The sequence below is a fragment of the Oncorhynchus keta genome, chromosome 8, assembly GCF_023373465.1.
Source record: "Oncorhynchus keta strain PuntledgeMale-10-30-2019 chromosome 8, Oket_V2, whole genome shotgun sequence".
NCBI lineage: Eukaryota > Metazoa > Chordata > Actinopteri > Salmoniformes > Salmonidae > Oncorhynchus > Oncorhynchus keta.
This window is the reverse complement of record NC_068428.1, coordinates 3725351-3742960: the sequence shown is the minus strand read 5'-3', so window position 1 is coordinate 3742960 and position 17610 is coordinate 3725351. Positions and strand designations below refer to the sequence as shown.

At 42.7% G+C, this 17610-nt stretch overlaps 1 protein-coding gene and 1 non-coding gene across 17 annotated transcripts in view; both read left to right on the top strand.

The window, feature by feature from the left end:
* The window catches only part of LOC118386573 (collagen alpha-1(XII) chain-like), a 93794-nt gene extending 89401 nt beyond the window's left edge, over positions 1-4393 (top strand). For 13 of the 16 annotated variants that reach the window (XM_052523374.1, XM_052523381.1, XM_052523382.1 and 10 more), the window contains 3 exons: positions 303-371; positions 1792-1962; positions 3479-4393. In XM_052523374.1, coding sequence (XP_052379334.1) covers positions 303-371; positions 1792-1962; positions 3479-3600 — 362 coding nt within the window. In that variant the 3' untranslated portion in view covers positions 3601-4393. Of the gene's footprint in view, positions 1-302; positions 372-1791; positions 1971-2219 lie in introns of those variants that run through there. The other 3 variants (XM_052523376.1, XM_052523388.1, XM_052523375.1) reach the window with 2 other exon arrangements.
* A 9036-nt stretch (positions 4394-13429) lies between these two features.
* Positions 13430-13505, top strand: trnat-ugu (transfer RNA threonine (anticodon UGU)). The gene has a single exon. It is a non-coding gene; the product is annotated as a tRNA-Thr (tRNA).
* Positions 13506-17610: the final 4105 nt, after the last annotated feature.

Here is a 17610-nt window from a genome sequence, read left to right as displayed (position 1 = left end):
ATAGACATACCAATTCCGTCTTAGAATTGCTGCGATAGCAATGGAATGAAGCCTTCACCGACTTTTCCAAAGTCTCATCTTCACAACGTATTCCATTCAACTCAGTGGTTATGCCTGTGTTTCTGTGTGTCTTTCCATAGGCCTGTCTCAGACTGTTTTCAGTGGCTCAGGAAATGTCTACCCCCCGCAACTTCATGAAAATGTCAATTCCTGTGCGCTCATAGTGGTTGCATTAGGGTTTACTCTTTGAGTGTGTGTCCTTGTCTTTGTCGGCTGTGAGTGATTTTCTATTTGGTTCCCAGGCCCTGCAGGAGAGAAGGGTGATCGAGGGTCAGCAGCAGTCGGACAGCGAGGACAAAGAGGACCACCTGGTTAGTTTCACATTTTTGCTCCAGATCCATAACAATCCAGTCTTTTGTCTTTTGTCCTGCATTGCGTCACATCTGTCTTAATGGCAATACTTCTCATTCATTAAGCTTAAATCTCTCCGAGTGATTCGCATGGCGTCATATTCTTTGGTAGAATCAGGGGAAATCAATCATTACTTTGCTCTAGCTGCAGTAATGGGGGTCATTCTGGCCACATCTCTCATTTTAAGGTGGATGTGTCACTATGAATTGCACCATTTCTCCCAGTTTAAATCTCCTTAGCTGTAACTAAAGGCTGCTTAACCAAGCGTTGCTAAGCTCAGAGGTGTTGCCTGAAGCAGTGCTGGGGCAGCTGTGTTTAATAAATGACCAACGCTGCCGTTCAGCATTTTCCCAGTTAAACACTCTGCCTTCTAGGGGATTTACGTTGTCTTTGTGTGTGAGGTGCTCGTACGCACAGATGTTGAAATACATTTTCTATTCACAGGTAAAATGTCAACAAAAATGTAGTATTTAAAATCATTTTTTACTTAAGTAGTTTACACCACTGGGTTTATATACATCACAGATTTAATGTACCAAACAGATTAGCAGCGTCAGACTTGATATGGATAGTAACCAGAGTTGGTCCATTTCAGATGATGTGCTCGCCTTAGTCTTCATCCATTCTAACGTCTTGAGCAGTACCACAGTCGTTACAAGCTGTCGCTGATCTACGATCTCTGTCGGCACACTGGACCAGTGCGCTGACAGAGATCATAGATTGAGTTCTGAAACCAGAGATCAAGACAGTGTGAACCCTGTAATGGAGCTACAGGAACAGATTCCAGCCAAACTGCCTGCCAGGTCATCCAACAATAATATGAGCTTGTCTTGCCAGTGGCCATAGAGTTGCAATACAGCTAATACAGACATGCGTTCCCACTGTAATTCAGCACGCTTCACTAAAGTCACCCACTCCCTCTGAAATTCAGCACGCGTAACTATACAGCATTGGGCTTCAAGGTCTACAAGGTCAAGACTTGGGAAGTGGTCTTGAATCAGGGAAAGGGTATTGCCCAGATTACAGGGGAAGAGAGCTGATGGTGAGTCATTGTTCAGGGGCCAATCAGATGTATTTACTGAGGTCTTTCTCTCATGGTCACATAAACAACACATGTTTAAAGGACTTAGAGGACCATGGATGAGAGACTGAGGGAAACATTCCAAGCTTAGCTTTTCTAAACGTCTAGACGAAACAGAGGGGGAAAAAGGATCAACGAATTAATCCAGGGTTTTCCTTCTTCAGTAAAAAAAGAAAATAAAAAATATTTTCCAAACCGTTGTGGCAGAAACAGTTACTACACTTATAGCTCCCACTGATGTCACGGTGATGACATGCCGATGCCTTCTAATTGGTCGATTGTGATTTCTCTCTCCACAGGCCCAACAGGCGAAGCTCGGACCGGCCCTCCAGGCCCCGCAGGCTCCTCCGGGCCCCGCGGTCCTCCTGGGCGCCAAGGGTTCACAGGTATTAGGGGCCAACCTGGCACTCCTGGCTACTGTGACTCTTCCCAGTGCGTCAGCATTCCGTACAATGGACAAGGATACAGAGGTACATAACTGGAAAGGTTGATGGGCATGACATCCTCAATGACTGCATGTCACCGAAGCATGAAACATGAGTGAAAAGCATGTGTAGTTACTACATAGTTATTACGTAACATAAGTGAGTACAGTATAGGCTGACAAAATGGATATATTCCAGAAACTACTATATATAAATTGTGATAGTTCATTTGTTAACATTTGGAGAGAAAGTAAATATTCCCATACCAACTGAAGACTAACACCTCGTTTGACCTATTTCAGGTTCACCATAGTAAACTTTCTAAATCGCCTGTGCTGCTTTCACTTTGAATTCCTGAGAAAGGCCTGCTTGCTCACGCGCTCTAGAGCTGTTTGAGGATAAGCCACCAAAGGATAAGATTAACAAGCTATGTTGAGAAAGACAAGAACAACGAGGACCGGTACTAACAACATTGTAGAGCAACTAGATCAAACAAGCACCGGTGATGACAACAACATAGTTGCCTGTTTGCATCTTGAAGCCAGAGAACGAGCAGACAAAGACCTTCTATCAGGTGGAGAAGCATGTGCAAACAAACAAACAAACAAACACCAAATACTTCAACAACAACATTAACATGGTTACTCTTGAGGTGAAATCTGTAAATAAACTAATGATGCCTTGTAAATGATGATGAAATCGCATCCACTCAATGTGGTTTTTAACACCTGTAGTTATGCTTTTGCCTAGTAACCTGCTGCTTGGTGAATGCCAACACGAATGCTTCTTTTTCTACCACGTCCCTACAAAGGGATGTTTCTGTAGCATAAACACACGCAGACTGCTCAGGGCCATATTGAACCACGTGCCTTTTGCGCCGATGTGACCTTGAAGGTTTAGCTTTTCTACCTATGTACACGGCAGTAGCATTCTGAGAATCGTCATTCATTATGCTGTAGCATGCATTGATTCCAGTACCAGCTGGTTACCTCTGTTATGTTATGAGGAATGACCTCCCAACTCCAAAATGTATGAATAGGCTGGTGGTAAGAGCTCTTACTTGATCTTTTGATATTTTGTGTTGATATTTTATAAATGAATGAGTTGCAGCAAATGGCAATGATGATTCTGTTCAATGATTAAACCCACCCGCCACTCAAACTGTACTAACATCACACAGCTATAGAAAATGCACTGAACGATTGAACCCAACCACCACTCAAACTGTATTGACATTGTATTATTAACATCACACAGACATAGAAAATGCACTGAACGATTGAACCCACCCACCACTCAAACTGTATTAACATGGTGTAATACTAACATCACACAGATATATAAAAGGCACGGAATTGTTTACTTTCTATCAGTGCCTTTTGAAAATAACATATGGAGGGATATGACCACGTCCACTCAATTGTCATTTCACCAGTATACTGTATGTCCAAGCCTGAATAGAAAACCTAACACAGCAATTCATTTTTTGTGCATGTTAAGCCTGACATACTCTGCAAATTACACTCCTGTTCAATTGGCATAAAACACTATTTCCAAGCAGACCCATATCCACCTGAGCCTGAAACCTACGTAGTCCCAATACCCGAAGAAGAAGACGACTCACAAAACGAGCGTCGAAAGAGGTCACTATCAAGAATGGAATCCAAAAGTATGGGTTCATAAAAAGAGGATGTTCTTTTTTTTGTTCTTCTTGTTTTTGTTGTTGCTGTGTTCACATATGGTGTCATTAAGGGCTATGCACATTCCACTAAAAAGGGGGTTTGATACCTCTATATTTGGAAGTACCTTAAATCGTATGTTGGGGGAGGGGGAAGCAAAAACATGACAAATCTGTAAGCTTGCTGTCTTCCCTATTGTGTATTTTGCTTGTAACATATCTGCATTAAGTGTTATTGAATTGCAGTGTTGGACAATGCACTCTTCATGACAAAACCATCATTCAAAAGGTATTAAAGGAAAGCAAATGTTTGTTCACACAGTGTTGGGGCATCCAACAAAAAAAACGCCTCTTTTACGGTTCATCCAAAATGGCTGATTTATCAAAATGTTGTTTTATTCCTATTTTATACTTTTGCCTTTTTTCTCACTTGAAAGATGGCCATTTGTTCACCATCTACCTACAGTTTTCATCTTCAGTACTGCAGTTAAACATGGCTTCCATTTTGTAACTTTAGACAAAATATTTATCCGTTTTCTTATATCAACTCACAGCTGATTTTGACCAAAAGGTGGAATTGCATGTCTGTGGTGTATATTTAGTATGGTTTGTTAATCAGAATATAGTTGTTGTCATTTGTTTTATTAATATCGAATGCAGTTGGAATTTGTGTGCAAGACTATGGATATGGTATTGCTGCTTCATGTTTTAACTGCAAATTGTGAATTCCACAGCCTTATTTTCTTATTTATTTCTGAAACACAAGAGGCATTTTTCAATAAAACTACTGAAAATGTACTGTCGTGTCAATCATTATATCACACCAGCTAAATAGATGATTTAAAGATGGATTGTTTTCAGGGATATGTATTAACACATCTACCACAATCAAATCTAGTCAACTATAATAACATTTACTTTGTTCTGGGACAAATCTGCCTATGAGGACAGGATGTCAACTCATTTTGATTGGACGTCCTGAAGGCAGAACTATTTTGTTTGGTACTAGTTCATGAGACAAAGTTCATGAGAGGTGTGGTTTAGTTTGAACAAAGAAAAAGTCAAGTGGCGAGAGATAAAATGGCAGCAAGATTCAATGTCCAGTTAATGTATAAATTGTTAAACCATTATGCATTTCTATCCATGTTTTTTTCTGACAAATTATCAGAGTATAAGTGTCTGACAGGAATTTGTAACGTGAGGACAAGTTTTGCAAATTGAGCTACTTCTTTGCCATGAGATTGAAATATGGAAGGAATGAGGGGACTAGGAACAGATAAAGACGAATTTGGAAAGGTACTTAACTTAGTATAGTGTAGTCAAGAGAAAATGAGCATTCTACTCTGAGCATTTTCTTTTATATGCCACTTACAGTGCCTTCGGAAAGTATTCAGACTCCACTTTTTCCACATTTTGTTACCTTACAGCTTTATTCTAAAATTGATTAAATAGTTTTTTTTCCCTCATCAACCTACACACACTACACCATAATGATGAGGCAAAAAAAAGGTTTTTCGAAATGTTTGCTCTTTTATAAAGTAAACTGATTTCACATTTACATAAGTATTCAGACCCTTTACTCAGTACATTGGCAGCAATTACAGCCTCGATTCTTCTTGGGTATGACGCTACAAGCTTGGCACACTGGTATTTGGGGAGTTTCTCCCATTCTTCTCTGGAGATCCTTGCAAGCTCTGTCAGGTTGGACGGGGAGCGTTGCTGCACAGCTATTTTCAGTTCTCTCCAGAGATGTTCAATCATGTTATAATATATAATATATAATATAATAATATATAATAATATATGCCATTTAGCAGACGCTTTTATCCAAAGCGACTTACAGTCATGTGTGCATACATTCTACGTATGGGTGGTCCCGGGGATCGAACCCACTACCCTGGCGTTACAAGCGCCATGCTCTACCAACTGAGCTACAGAAGGACCAGGCACGGACTGGGCCACTCAAGGACATTCAGGGACTTGTCCCAAAGCCACTCCTGCATTGTCTTGGCTGTGTGCTTAGGGTCATTGCCCTGTTGGACGGTAAAACCTTTGCCCCAGTCTGAGCTCCTGAGCGCTCTGAAGCAGGTTTTCATCGAGGATCTCTCTGTACTTTGCTCCGTTCATCTTTGCCTCGATCCTGACTAGTCTCCCAGTCTCTCCTGCTGAAAAACATCCCCACAGCATGATGCTGCCACCAACCTGGCATGATGGTGCCAGGTTTTCTCCAGACATGACGTTTGGCATTCAGGCCAAAGAGTTCAATGTTGGTTTTGTCAGACCAGAGAATCTTGTTTTTCGTGGTCTGAGAGTCTTTAGGTGTCTTTTGTTCCTTTTACTCAGGACTGGCTTCCGTCTGGCCACTCTACCATAAAGGCCTGATTGGTGGAGTGCTGCAGAGATGGTTTTCCTTCTGGAAGGTTCTCCCATCTCCACAGAGGAACTCGAGAGCTCTGTCAGAGTGACCATCAGGTTCTTGGTCACCTCCCTGACCAAGGTCCTTCTCTCCCGATTGCTCAGTTTGGCCGGGCGGCCAGCTCAGGGAAGAGTCTTGGTGGTTTCAAACTTCTTCCATTTAAGAATGATGGAGGCCACTGTGTTCTTGGGGGACCTTCAATGCTGCAGAAATGTTTTGGTACACTTCCCCAGATCTGTGCCTCGACACAATTCTGTCTTGAAGCTCTATTGACAATTCCTTCGACCTTGTGGCTTGGTTTTTGCTCTGACATGCACTGCCAACTAAGGGACCTTATATAGACAGGTGTGCGCCTTTTCAAATCATGTCCAATCAATTGAATTTACCACCATTGGACTCCTATCAAGTTGTAGAAACATCTCAAGGATGATCAATGGAAACAGGACACACCTGAGTTCAATTTCAAGTCTCATAGCAAAGGGTCTGAATATTTATGTAAATAAGGTATTTCTGTTTTTTTATTTGTAATCATTTAGCAAACATTTCTAAAAACCTGTCATTATGGGGTATTGTGTGTAGATTATTTTATTTTATCCATTTTAGATTACAGCTGTAACGTAACAAAATGTGGAAAAAGTGAGGGGGTCTGAATACTTTCCGAAGGCACTAATTAATTTAATCTGACCAATTTGCGCACCACTTTTGCTCATCAGATATTTTCCTCCTTCCTCAATCATTTGCCTGAGCCCCGAACATAAATCGTAATGGCTAAGTACACAAGTCAGGCGCACAACTTTGTATTTGTTACAATCATCAGGTCAGAACCTATTAACCACATGGAAACACCTCATCAGCTCTGGCTTAACTGCTTTGGAGTTGATTTCATTTTTGTTTTAAGGGTACGTTTAGCATGGTCTGAATCACACAAGCTACTTGTTGCTATGAACTTAAATACATCCACGTAGGCAACTGGAAGCTGGGAAAATATAGATGATTTTTGTTCAACTGGATGCCATGTGTCCCAGTTATGTCTGATGGTTAGATGACATGGATGTGCACTGCACCATTCCATTAGATGTAGTTCAAACATTTGGACTGAAAGCGCTTTCCTGAGGATACAACTGAAAATATTTAAGGATGTTCACTACGTCTATATGCAGCTCTGGCATTTTTCATCAGCACAGTTCTGGTACTTTACTGAAAAGGGATGAGCAGGGAGGGAAGAGGAGTGGGCTTGCTGTTTTCGCACCACTCTTATCAATAATGAGCCTTTGATGTGAATCCCTGACTTGGACCGTTGCTAGAGAGGTATGCAGATTAAGATGCTGCTCTTTGATGCTGGTACATTTCTCGACAGAATTCCTGCAGAAATAGTTTCAAGTGACCATTTTCTCTGATGATATAGCCAAGGTCAGTGAGAATAAAAGCAATATCATGTGCCCTCTCCTTGGACCTGTCCACCAAAAAGCTAATCAAAGGGACGACTCGAATTCACATCCAATTGTTTAAACAGCATCCTTGGTCCTTGAAGTATTCATGATTTATGGCCGACCTACATTGTAAGCACTACACGGTAGGAAAAGAGTGTGTCATCATCGTCGTGTTATGGATGCATAATGTTACTGACTTACTGAGTAATCCACCTCTCAAAAGCCAGGCGTGACTCACCTTTTTGGGGTCAGAGACGATACTATTGGCACAGGTGCTCTGACTTTGAGTGCAGCACATTGTCTCACAGACGCCAGGCCAGATGAAGGAGAAGCCGTTTGCACATTTGCAAACCATTCCCGATGCAGTTTGTGCGTCCCAAATGGAACCCTATTTCCTTTATAGTGCACTCCCTTTGACCAGGGGCCATAGGGCTAAAAGTAGTGCACCATATAAGGAACAGGGCGTCATTTGGGAAGCTTTCCCGTGTCTGGTGGACTGTGGGGTCTGCCACTGGGGCTCACGTTTGAGCTGGTGCTCAAACCTCTCACATCTGCAGAATATAATCAAACACTTGACGCCTCATTTGTCAGTGCGGACTTCTCTGATTAATGGAACTCGGGTACTGTAGTGTTGCATACACACAGGGCTCGAGCACTTAAATCTGTTTGAATGTGATTAATACCGTAGTGTCACAATGACTCGTGTGGACGGAGAAATGAACAAAAGAATAAAGTTACCACCCTTCACCTGGTCATGTGTGAAAAACAATATTGAATCCATACGATTGGACCCTGTTGCTTTTAGCAAAGACGTTAACGTTTCAAACCATTCAGTCACAGGAGAGCAGCTTTCAACACAATGTAGAGACCCTTGTTTTATATGTCGCCGTGACGTGCAAGAAAAACCTATCTTCTGTCTGGCTTTTGAAGGCACTTAGCAGAACTATAAAACACACAGAATCTCCCTGGCTAGGGATGACCTCATGGATAAAGAGGCAGCAACAGCTAGGAGATAGTCTGGCAGAGGGGCTCGTCTGCACAACACGAGGTGTTCCTTGAGCAGCCACTCCTTTTCCTGATAGTTGCTTAATCTGCCTCCCTCACCACCCCCACAGAGATGATCCCACATATCTATTATGGTGAGGTTTCTCCTCATTCCTTTCACCTTCTCCTCTGTTTTACTTACACTCCAATAGAGAGTTCCAACGCGGAGTCCGAGGATGAGCACCTGGAATTCAAAAAGAACAGAAGAACTCAACATGGTTCAGTAGCATCGGCTCTTTTCCCAACTGATATGGTATCGCCTCAGTTCAATCGCCGACAGAGTCCAAACACACAAACTCCATTATCACATAGAGACAGTCAGGAAAGAGCAAAGATGAGTGTTTAAGCCGTGATATGAGACGCTCCTTCAAAACATGTAGTTACAGATGTTTTCCTGAGAATGTCAAAGGGAAAGTCCATGTCAATTGTGTAATTACCCACACAGTAAATCATACTTTTACACAGTAATACGTTACGCAGTGTCATTCAATTGGTTGTTATTACCATCATAATATGGCCGTGTAGTAAATTAAATGGTGAAAGCATATTTAACTGGTGCTTGTTATGGCAGAAAAAGACAAGAAGGTCAAATCAAAGTTTATTGGCCGCGTATACAAATTAGCAGATGTTATCGCAGGTGCGGTGAAATGCTTATGTTTCTAGCTCCAACAGTGTAGTAATGTAATATAACACAATAACAATAAACACATAATCCAAATGGTAAAAAGAAAATATGAAGAAATATCAGAGCGAGCAATGTCAGAGTCAGGAATTGAAATATATCACAGTAGGTTGGTGGCACCTTAACTGGGGAGGATGGGGTCGTGGTAATGGCTGGAGTGGAATTAGTGGAATGGTAGCAAATCCATCAAACACATGGTTTCCATGTGTTTGATGCCATTCCATTTGCTCAGCAGCCTCCACTGAAATACAGTGGGGAGAACAAGTATTTGATACACTGCCGATTTAACAGGTTGTCCTACTTACAAAGCATGTAGAGGTCTGTAATTTTTTATCATAGGTACACTTCAACTGTGAGAGACGGAATCTAAAACAAAAATCCAGAAAATCACATTGTATGATTTTTAAGTAATTAATATGCATTTTATTGCATGACATAAGTATTTGATACATCAGAAAAGCAGAACTTAATATTTGGTACAGAAACCTTTGTTTGCAATTACAGAGATCATATGTTTCCTGTAGTTCTTGACCAGGTTTGCACACACTGCAGGAGGGATTTTGGCCCACTCCTCCATACAGACCTTCTCCAGATCCTTCAGGTTTCGGGGCTGTCGCTGGGCAATACGGACTTTCAGCTCCCTCCAAAGATTTTATATTGGGTTTAGGTCTGGAGACTGGCTAGGCCAGGACCTTGAGATGCTTCTTACGGAGCCACTCCTTAGTTGCCCTGGCTGTGTGTTTCGGGTCGTTGTCCTGCTGGAAGACCCATCCATAACCCATCTTCAATGCTCTTACTGAGGGAATGATGTTGTTGGCCAAGATCTCGCGATACATGGCCCCATCCTCCCATCAATACGGTGCAGTCGTCCTGTCCCCTTTGCAGAAAAGCATCCGGTTGGGATGGTGTTCTTGGGGTTGTACTCATCCTTCTTCCTCCAAACACGGTAAGTGGAGTTTAGACCAAAAAGCTCTATTTTTGTCTCATCAGACCACATGACCTTCTCCCATTCATCCTCTGGATCATCCAGATGGTCATTGGCAAACTTCAGACGGGCCATGACATGTGCTGGCTTGAGCAGGGGGACCTTGTGTGCGCTGCAGGATTTTAATCCATGACGGCGTAGTGTGTTACTAATGGTTTTCTTTGAGACTGTAGTCCCAGCTCTCTTCAGGTCATTGACCAGGTCCTGCCGTGTAGTTTTGGGCTGATCCCTCACCTCATGATCATTGATACCCCACGAGGGGAGATCTTGCATGGAGCCCCAGACCGAGGGTGATTGACCGTCATCTTGAACTTCTTCCATTTTCTAATAATTGCGCCAACAGTTGTTGCCTGCTTGCCTATCGTCCTGTAGCCCATCCCAGCCTTGTGCAGGTCTACACTTTTATCCCTGATGTCCTTACACAGCTCCTGGTCTTGGCCATTGTGGAGAGATTGGAGTCTGTTTGATTGAGTGTGTGGACATGTGTCTTTTATACAGGTAACGAGTTCAAACAGGTGCAGTTAATACAGGTAATGAGTGGAGAACAGGAGGGCTTCTTAAAGAAACACTAGCAGGTCTGTGAGAGCCGGAATTCTTACTGGTTGGTAGGTGATCAAATACTTATGTCATGCAATAAAATGCAAATTAATTACTTAAAAATTATACAATGTGATTTTCTGGATTTTTGTTTTAGATTCCGTCTATCACAGTTAAAGTGTACCTATGATAAAAATTACAGACCTCTACATGCTTTGTAAGTAGGAAAACCTGCAAAATCGTCAGTGTATCAAATACTTGTTCTCCCCACTGTATATACTGTATATACTGTGTGTATATATATATATATATATATATATGTGTGAACAGACAGTATATGAATATAGGATGAGCTTTGACTAGAATACAGTATATACATATAAAGTGGGTAAAACAATATGTATACATGATTAAAGTGACCAGTGTTAATAGGTCAGCAGTCTCTAAAGTGTAGGGTAGAGTACCGGGTGGTAGCCGGTTAGTGACAGTGTCTAAGATTCAGAGCAGGATGCCGGCTAGTGGTGACTGTTTAACAGTCTGATGGCCTGGAGATAGAAGTGGTTTTAAATTACGAGGTAAATGGTGATAGACTGTCATCTTGTGTGTTCTTGATTATACACCACGGACAAGTATAGATCATAGTTTAGTGTCAATTCAGCTCTAAATACTGTTAATACTGAAGAGTAAGGAACTTTTATGGACATTTTGGAACAGACGGTAACCCTTACTGTACAAGGGAATCTTTTAGGGTGTCCACAGTACACAGTACACACACTACATTACGCATATTTGAAAGAAAGTACTTGAGAGAACCTGTGCCTTTTGTGTTTACGTCAGAAATCCATCTTAGATTATAGCTAAGCTTGCATTCATCATACTCGCTTATATACTGCATGCATTTACTAGCTCCACATAGCTGTTCACGCATGGTTGGAGTGCCAACTGAGACACTGTTCTTACTGAGACACAGTCCAATGAAAATTACTCTCTAAACAATCTCCCCTGACTCCCCATTTCTCCTCTACAATGTCTCTAGAGATAAGGTACAGCATTACACGGCTCAGCAGTCTAATTTTCTTCCCGTTTTACAATAAATGCTCGGTAAGTCTCCTTAGTCATTTAACATTCAGACATCATTACAACAGACAGTAAATTGTTCAAGAAGAGTGAGTGTTTCAATTAGAAACCTTGAGTTAGGCATGCTATTTATACAGCCCTGCGCATTGAGTTTCACCAGGAAACAAGCTCTGCTGTCTCTCCATGGCTCCCGGGTGGCGCAGCAGTCTAAGGCACTGCATGTCAGTGCTAGAGGCGTCACCGCAGACCCTGGTTCGATCTTGGGCTGTACCACAACTGGCTGTGATCAGGAGTCCCTTAGGGAGGCGCACAATTGTCCAGGCTGGTTTAGGCAGTCATTGTAAACTGACATGCCTAGTTAAATAAAAGGGTAAAAATAAAATAAGTTTAAAAGATGTTTGTGAGATCATTGTTCCGTTACTACACATTTATCATGTTCCTCCATGAAGGGCTTTTGTGTGACTTTTACTTTGAAAAAGGGCAAAGGTAAATGACAATCCCCCTTTTCATTATTATTATTATTATTATTATTATTATTATGGACAGGACTTAATAGAGCGAAGTAATAAAGAGTCAAATGTATTAATTGTGTTTGTCTGCAACTTGCCTGACCTGCTATCAAGTCAGGCACTAAATACATTCCTATGGAATTATATTATTATATTTTTAAAACTTTGAAGTTGGCTCCATCTTACTCTTACATCACTTCTTGTCAATATTTAGAAATGCATTTAGTTTGCGGATTCAGCACTCTGTGACCAAGCACATGAGGTTGAAACTAAAGCCACAGAAACATTCAATTGGATTAAAGGCCCTGTGCAGTCAAAAACGTGATTTTCTGGGGTTGTATATACATTTACACACTAGGAGGTTGAAATAGTGCTGTGAAATTTTGAAAATGATGATACTGCCCTTTTAGTGCAAAAGCTGACTGAAATTTCAGCTTGTTTTGGTGGGATGGAGTTTTGGCCTGTCTGGTGACATCACTAGGCTGTAAATTAGTTTATAGACCAATAAGAAAGAGAGTTCCAAACATCTCTGTCATTAACAGCTAGTTTTCAGTTTTCCCATCCCCACTCAGACCACTCCCAGAAAGTCCTAGCAAAACTCTTGCTTGAGATATTGCTCCTGCTAAGAAGCAATTTTTGTTTCTTTTTGACTATTGTAATTGAAAACAGTCACAGTAAGGCAGTTAATTGTTACCCAGAAATATGATATTGAGATAAAAATGGCTACATTGGTACTTTAATGCTGCAATATGAAAGGTTTTGGATGACCTGATCAAATTCACATAGAAATGTGTGATATAGATATCATTCTTAGTGAAAGCCTAAGAAGCGGTATATCTTTTCTGTGTGCTATTTCTATGTTTCCCATTCTTAAATTTTGTTTTTGTGTCTATGACTTTCGGTTTTGTACACCAGCTTCAAAAAGCTGAAAATACAATATTTGGGGTTATAGAAAATATATTTCACAGCGGTTTATATGGTACAAAGATTCTCTACATTGCTTGTTTTGTCACAAACTTAAATTAGACAAAATATTCACCTTTTTGCAACTCGGAAATGGCGGAGCGATTTCTGCGTATTACACCTTTAATGTTTTTATGTAGGTAGATGGCGGAGCGATTTCTGCGTATTACACCTTTAATGTGGGGTGGTAGGGTGGTCCTGTAGCTCAGTTGGTAGAGCATGGCGCTTGTAACGCCAGGGTAGTGGGTTCGATCCCCAGGACCACCCATACGTAGAATGTATGCACACATGACTGTAAGTCGCTTTGGATAAAAGCGTCTGCTAAATGGCATATATATTATTATATATTATATTATATATATAATGTTTCCTGCTTCCTGTGTAATGACAGGAAGCAGAACATCCTGGAAGAAACTGACTATAAAATAAATATAAGAAGACAAATGATGACCAGTTCTCGAAAACATTGATTATGTTTCTCCAACACAGATTTATTCTGTAGTTGAAAAAGTTCAAACATGCAAATATTGAGCGGTTGCTCCCCCAGGATTGCCTTGTTTGCCTGAGTAGAAAAGTATGCTTGAATAATTGTGCATGACCACCACTTATGCCTTTCAAATAAATAGCTATTTTGGTGCTAAATCACTTGGAAGAATCTGTTAGCCAAATAGCAACAATTACTGATCTTTGTAGGAGACATATGCTGTGCTACTCTGTGACCATGAGCCACCAGGCTAAGCAGGACTTAGTACAGCATTCTTTCTGTTTTAACATGCGCACACTTACAGGTGTGATGGTATTATGACAACTGTGAAGAGTACAGTATGTGAGTCATTAATCATTTCATGCCTGTCCTTTGTCCGTTTCAGAAAGCTTTCAAAAGTTAACCAAACATGACATAACCCTATTGTTTAGCAAGTGTAAGTGTTACAAATGTACTGCACATCCAGAGCCAACAATGCAATTAACTTTGTAGTGTGAAAGACACATGTTTCTACTGGCACTGGTATCACTTGATGACATCATTAACTGCTCTTAGGCCTAGATTCAATCTGTATCGTGGAAGATCCGTGCTACAGCGCAAATTATATTGAAAGGCAAAGCTGCATATGTTGGCTCAATTGGATATCACCTTTACATTTTAATTATGCTATATCATGGATCTTCCGCAAAACCGATTTAATTAAAAAATGTAAATATTTAAATTTAAAGGCAATGCTCTCACGTTTGTGGAGACTGCATTCACTGAATCGGAAATTACATTTCAATCACGCTATAACACAGCTATAACACATGCTATAACACAGCTCTTCTGCACTACAGATAATATCTCAACTATAGTTACTGTAAGGTTTGTATGGCCCTCTCTCATTGGTTTTGCCGATTGCAGTGGCACATTGCCACAGGATATATAAATGGATCTTGGACATGATCACAGTGATGACATTGTAAAGCTGTGTGGTTGACAAAGTAAGGATGTCTCTAAAAGGATGAATTCAACTGGAAAGACTCAAAAGCTAGAAAAGATTTCATATAATCTGTCACGCCTTGGTCTTAGTATTTTGTGTTTTCTTTATTTATTTGGTCAGGCCAGGGTGTGACATGGGTTTATTTTGTGGTGTGTTTTTGTATTGGGGTTTTAGTAGGTATTGGGATTGTGGCTGAGTAGGGTTGTCTAGGAAAGTCTATGGTTGCCTGAGGCGGTTCTTAATCAGAGGCAGGTGATTTTCGTTGTCTCTGATTGGGAACCATATTTAGGCAGCCATATTCTTTGTGTTTCGTGGGTGATTGTTCCTGTCTCTGTGTAGTTTCACCAGATAGGCTCGGTCACTTTGGTTTTTCTTTTTGCCTTGTTTTGGAAGAGAAGAGAACGAGCGCCATTCTCCTTGCGGAGATGGTGCTAAATCCATCAACACGGTCGGTCGCTGGGATTGGGCTGGCCAACACGATTTGGTTTGCTTGGAAGGAAAAGGAGTTGGAGCCTTTAGGACGGGAAACTTTTGGAAGGATAATATTGATGGGGATTCTAAAGCTGACGGTGAAGGACGTGTTTTGTTTCCAAGGCAACTCGTTGGAGGGAGCATACGACGTGGCACTATATACAGAGGAGAAACACGATGATATCCTGAGAAGGGCAAGAGCAGTGGGAGGTGAGAGGCCGATGAGCCAAAATGAAATAACAAGCCTGGCGAAGAATAACTTTAGGGTTGTAACTGTCAACATTTACAACCCTTACGTTAAGGACGAAGAGGTGAGGGCTTTTCTGGGGAGATACATGGAAAACGTCTCCTCAGCAAGGCACCTCAAAGACTCCCTTGGGTTTTGGAATGGGAGGAGAGGCTTCCAGGCCCTCCTCAGAGAGGACCCAAAGGGACATGGTGGCTACCTCCATCCTCCTGCTATGTTCTCCCTAGGGGCTGACAGGGGGACGTTGTTTTATGCACGTCAGCCCCCATTTTGCAGGCGCTGTATGGCCTACGGACACAAATTCACCTCGTGCAGCGCAAGAAAATGCAGATTTTGTGGATCTGAGGAACACGAGGCGAGGGATTGTGACAAGCCTAAGACGTGCCATGGGTGTGGCGGGGGTGCCCGGCTCGTCAGAGGTCATATGCCTCTGCGGCTGGGGGGAGCAGGAGCGGGGATGGGGGAAGAAGAGGAGGGGAAGGAAGCACGCCTCATGACCAGAGTACAGGTCCAGAGGGGAAGGCCGCAAGGAAGGAGGAGGAGCAAGAAGCGGCGGATGGAAGAGAGAAGGAAACGGACGGCACGGGAGTAGGAGAACCAGGAAAAGCGGCGGAAGAAGGCAACCGAGTGGAGGAGCATGAGAGAGAAGAAAGCGAGGGAGGAGTGGTGGAGAAGGAGACGGTGGAAGAGCAAGTGGACTGGGGGGAAAGTGCCCTGGTGGAAGAGATGAGGGGTATGGTGGAGGAGCTGGCGGGGGGGGATATCTCTCCACTGCCGCCATCACCAAAGAAGAGAATGAAGAGGGTGCGATTGGCCGACAGTGAGAGGGAGGGGATGGCCAAGAGAATGATGGGGGTGGGAGAAACCTCTGGGTTGCTGCTGGTTTCCCCAGGCCCTCAACTTCCGTTGGGTGGGGACACACCTAACAAGACTCAGGACTGGGTACAGGAGGAGGTGGGGAGTTTTTTGTTTGGGGACTCAGCCTCCCCGATTCTTTTCCAAACCAGCTGCAGCACTGGGGAGGGGGAGGAGTGTGGGGGTAGACCCAGGGCACCCCGGAGCCAAACACTATTCCTGCATCCTGGGTTGGTGAGATGGAGGAAGAGGGGGGTGTCGGGAGTACGGATGGTATTCTCACCGGTAGATATGGAGCAGGGAAGCATTGGGTGAGTCTCCTGTTTTTTTTTTTCTGTCTGGGTTTAGAATTTGAGTGTATTACATGTTTTTATTTTTCATGGGGTCTAATTTTACTTTTGTTAGTTTACATGTAAGGGGTTTAAGGGATTTTGTTAAGAGGAGGGCGGTTTTTAGTTATTTGGAGGGTGTGGGGTTTGATTTTTGTTTTTTAGAGGAGGTTCACTTGAGGGATGGAGGGGATGTTAGTAGGTTTAAGAGGGAGTGGGACAAGGGGGAGTCGGTTTGGGGTATTGGGGGGGTGTACTCATCGGGGGTAGGGATTTTGTGTGGGCACAGGGAGGTAAAAGTGGAGGATTCTTTTGTGGTAATGCAGGGGAGGGTTATAGGGGTGGATGTCACGATAAGGGATTGTAAATTTAGATTCGTGGTGGTGTATGGGCCACAGGTGATGGCAGACAGGAGGGAGATGGTGGACTGTCTGACGCCCCTGTGTGTCACAAATAGGAAATTAGTGATGGAGGGGATTTTAATACAGATTTAGGAATAGGGGGGGGATAGCAGTGCAGGCGCCATTGCCGGGCTAATGGCTTGCCATGGTCTGGTAGATGGTGGTCTGCACACTACTCCGAAAATGGCCGGTCCTACATGGCGCAACTCCAGGGGGGTTGAGCAGAGGCTAGACTATATTTTTGTACCCAGGTCTTTGGGTAAGTTGTCTGGGCGGCTGTTGCCTGTTTTCTTTTCGGATCACGACGGGGTGCTCCTGCAGGTGGGGTCGCCAGTCTGCCTCTTTGGTAGGGGGTACTGGAAGTTAGATCGGGATGTGCTGGAGGAGCAGGCTTTTGTTGACGGGTTTTATGGTTTCTTTTGGAGGCTTGAAGGCCTCCGGTCCATGTGCGAGGGGGTGGTAGAGTGGTGGGAATTAGTTAAGGTGAGGATTATGGATTTTATAATAGGGTATTGCAAGAGGAAAAAAAGGGAGGAGAGGAGGGAGGTGGATCGTATCCAAAGGCTAATTGAACTCGAATACGAGGCAGGCAACCTCGGC